Here is a 1,903-nt window from a genome sequence, read left to right as displayed (position 1 = left end):
AATTGTGCTGTCCTTTAATATCCGGTGGCTGTCTTTTTCTACTACACTCAAGGGTGAAATTACATAGGGGCTACTGGGGAAATCTATTGCCCCCATCAAAGGAATAAAATGATTAAAGTGTATTAGCTTATATGTATTTTTACTCACACTCAGCCCCCACAGTTCTAATGTTTCCGTTCGACATTGTGTATACTGATTAGTGTGATTGGATATGAAATTATTGCACAGAAAGAAGTCATGCTGATAAAATTGATGTGATTGTTGAATCATCTGTTGTGGCAGCAGAGCCTTGTGTTATTCAACTGGAATCGAAAGATAAAGATGGTGGTTTATTTATGTCTACTTTTGTTTCTGGTTTTGAGGGAAAAGAGGCCAAGGGTGCTACAGAATATCCTGTGTTTTCTGAAATTTATTCCAGTCTTCCTGTTTCAGAATTTCATGGTAAAGAATTACTATTTTGGGTTTTTCTTTATAAGCAATATTGAAGAAATGCTGTTATGTGAGTTTTAAATTGTAATCTTGTCTTGCCTTTTGATATGAAACTGATATTGTTGCATCAGATGCTACTGAAAATCTGCAAGATGATGATGGCGGTTCAGTTACTGCTTCTGATGATACTGCATTTTCAGTTATGATGGACAAAGCTGTGGAATCATCGACAACTGAGCCTGACCAAAGAGCTTTGGAACAGAAGGAAGATAATGCTGTAAAGAAACAAGACTTAGACTTGGTGGTTACTGCCAATAATACGGTTACTGCCATTAATACGGTTGCTGTGGAGAATGAAGACATTGTGGTACTGAATGAGGATGATGGTACAAGAAAAATAGAAGAAGCTTTTCAGGAAAATGAGGTGGAAGTTGCAGTGCATAACAAAGAAGATGCAACATCAGAATATTTTAGTGAAACTGAGAAAAATGCTTTAAAAGCTATTGCAGAGAATGTGTTGGATGCCACTGAAAAAGCTGTTCAGATACATGAGGTGGAAGCTGCAGCGGAGAAGAAAGACTTAGACTTGGTGGTTGCTGCCGATAATAGAATTGCTGTGGAGAATCAAAAAATTTCTGTGCTGAATGAGGATGAAGTTACGGGAAAAACAGAAGAAGCTATACAGGGAAATGAGGTGGAAGCTGCAGTACAGAACAAAGAAGATGCAATAGCAGAAGATTTTAATAAAAATGAGAAGATTGCTTTAGTACTTGTTGCAAAGGCTGCACCGAATGAGGTGGATGCTCCAGAAAAAGCTGTTCAGGTACATGAGATGGAAGCTGTTGCAGAGGATCAAGTGACTGTTGAACCAAATATGGTTGATGCTCAAGAACAAATAGAACGAGCTGTACCGGAAGCTGAGGTGGAAGCCGTTATTGCTGCAGTTGTGGACTATGAAACTCATGATGCAGTTTCAACAGAACTAGTGCGACCTGAAGTTGGAAAGCAGCTAAAAGAAATAAAGGAGATCGTAGAAGATGTTCTGAATCGTCTTAATGCAGTTGATGCACTATTGCTCAGGAACTAAAGTTTTTTAAACTAGTAATGCACTTGACGGTGTCATCTAAACTTGTACTTGGCATAGTATTTTGATACTTAATATTATGCATTTTTACATTCCTTTCGGGTTTTTTAAAACACAAAGATAAATCATATATTCAAGCATCTAAAGTATTCCCTGGTAGTATTTTAACTCTTGAGAACTCTTTCCCGTGATATATTGCAGTCCTAGATGTTGCAATATTAAAAAATATCGTTACTCAATTCCAAGTTTGTTTTTAGGCGTTAGCAAATTTTTATTTAATGACTGGGGGTGATAATTATATTTAGTTCGGGCATACCAGTGGCATTCATTATAGCACACTGCACAAATCGCATGTTCAGTTTCACTTCTGTGATAACATATCTTAAATTT

The 1,903-nt window shown here is 37.1% G+C and overlaps 1 protein-coding gene across 1 annotated transcript; it reads left to right on the top strand.

The window, feature by feature from the left end:
• The first annotated feature begins 254 nt into the window (after positions 1–254).
• On the top strand, positions 255–1,645 carry LOC141705851 (uncharacterized). The gene is made up of 2 exons (XM_074508726.1): positions 255–441; positions 561–1,645. Exons 1-2 carry the CDS (start codon positions 336–338, stop codon positions 1,514–1,516), a joined length of 1,062 nt encoding a protein of 353 aa, XP_074364827.1. The 5' UTR covers positions 255–335; the 3' UTR covers positions 1,517–1,645.
• Positions 1,646–1,903: the final 258 nt, after the last annotated feature.

Source organism: Apium graveolens, chromosome 2 (genome assembly GCF_009905375.1).
Source record: "Apium graveolens cultivar Ventura chromosome 2, ASM990537v1, whole genome shotgun sequence".
NCBI lineage: Eukaryota > Viridiplantae > Streptophyta > Magnoliopsida > Apiales > Apiaceae > Apium > Apium graveolens.
The sequence above is the reverse complement of the archived record's forward strand: the minus strand, read 5'-3'. Positions and strand labels throughout refer to the sequence as shown.

Coding starts and splice junctions, on each gene's coding strand:
- LOC141705851 (XM_074508726.1), top strand. CDS start 336: ATGTCTACTTTTGTTTCTGGTTTTGAGGGAAAAGAGGCCAAGGGTGCT. Junction 442..560: donor TCCTGTTTCAGAATTTCATG/GTAAAGAATTAC, acceptor TTGTTGCATCAG/ATGCTACTGAAAATCTGCAA.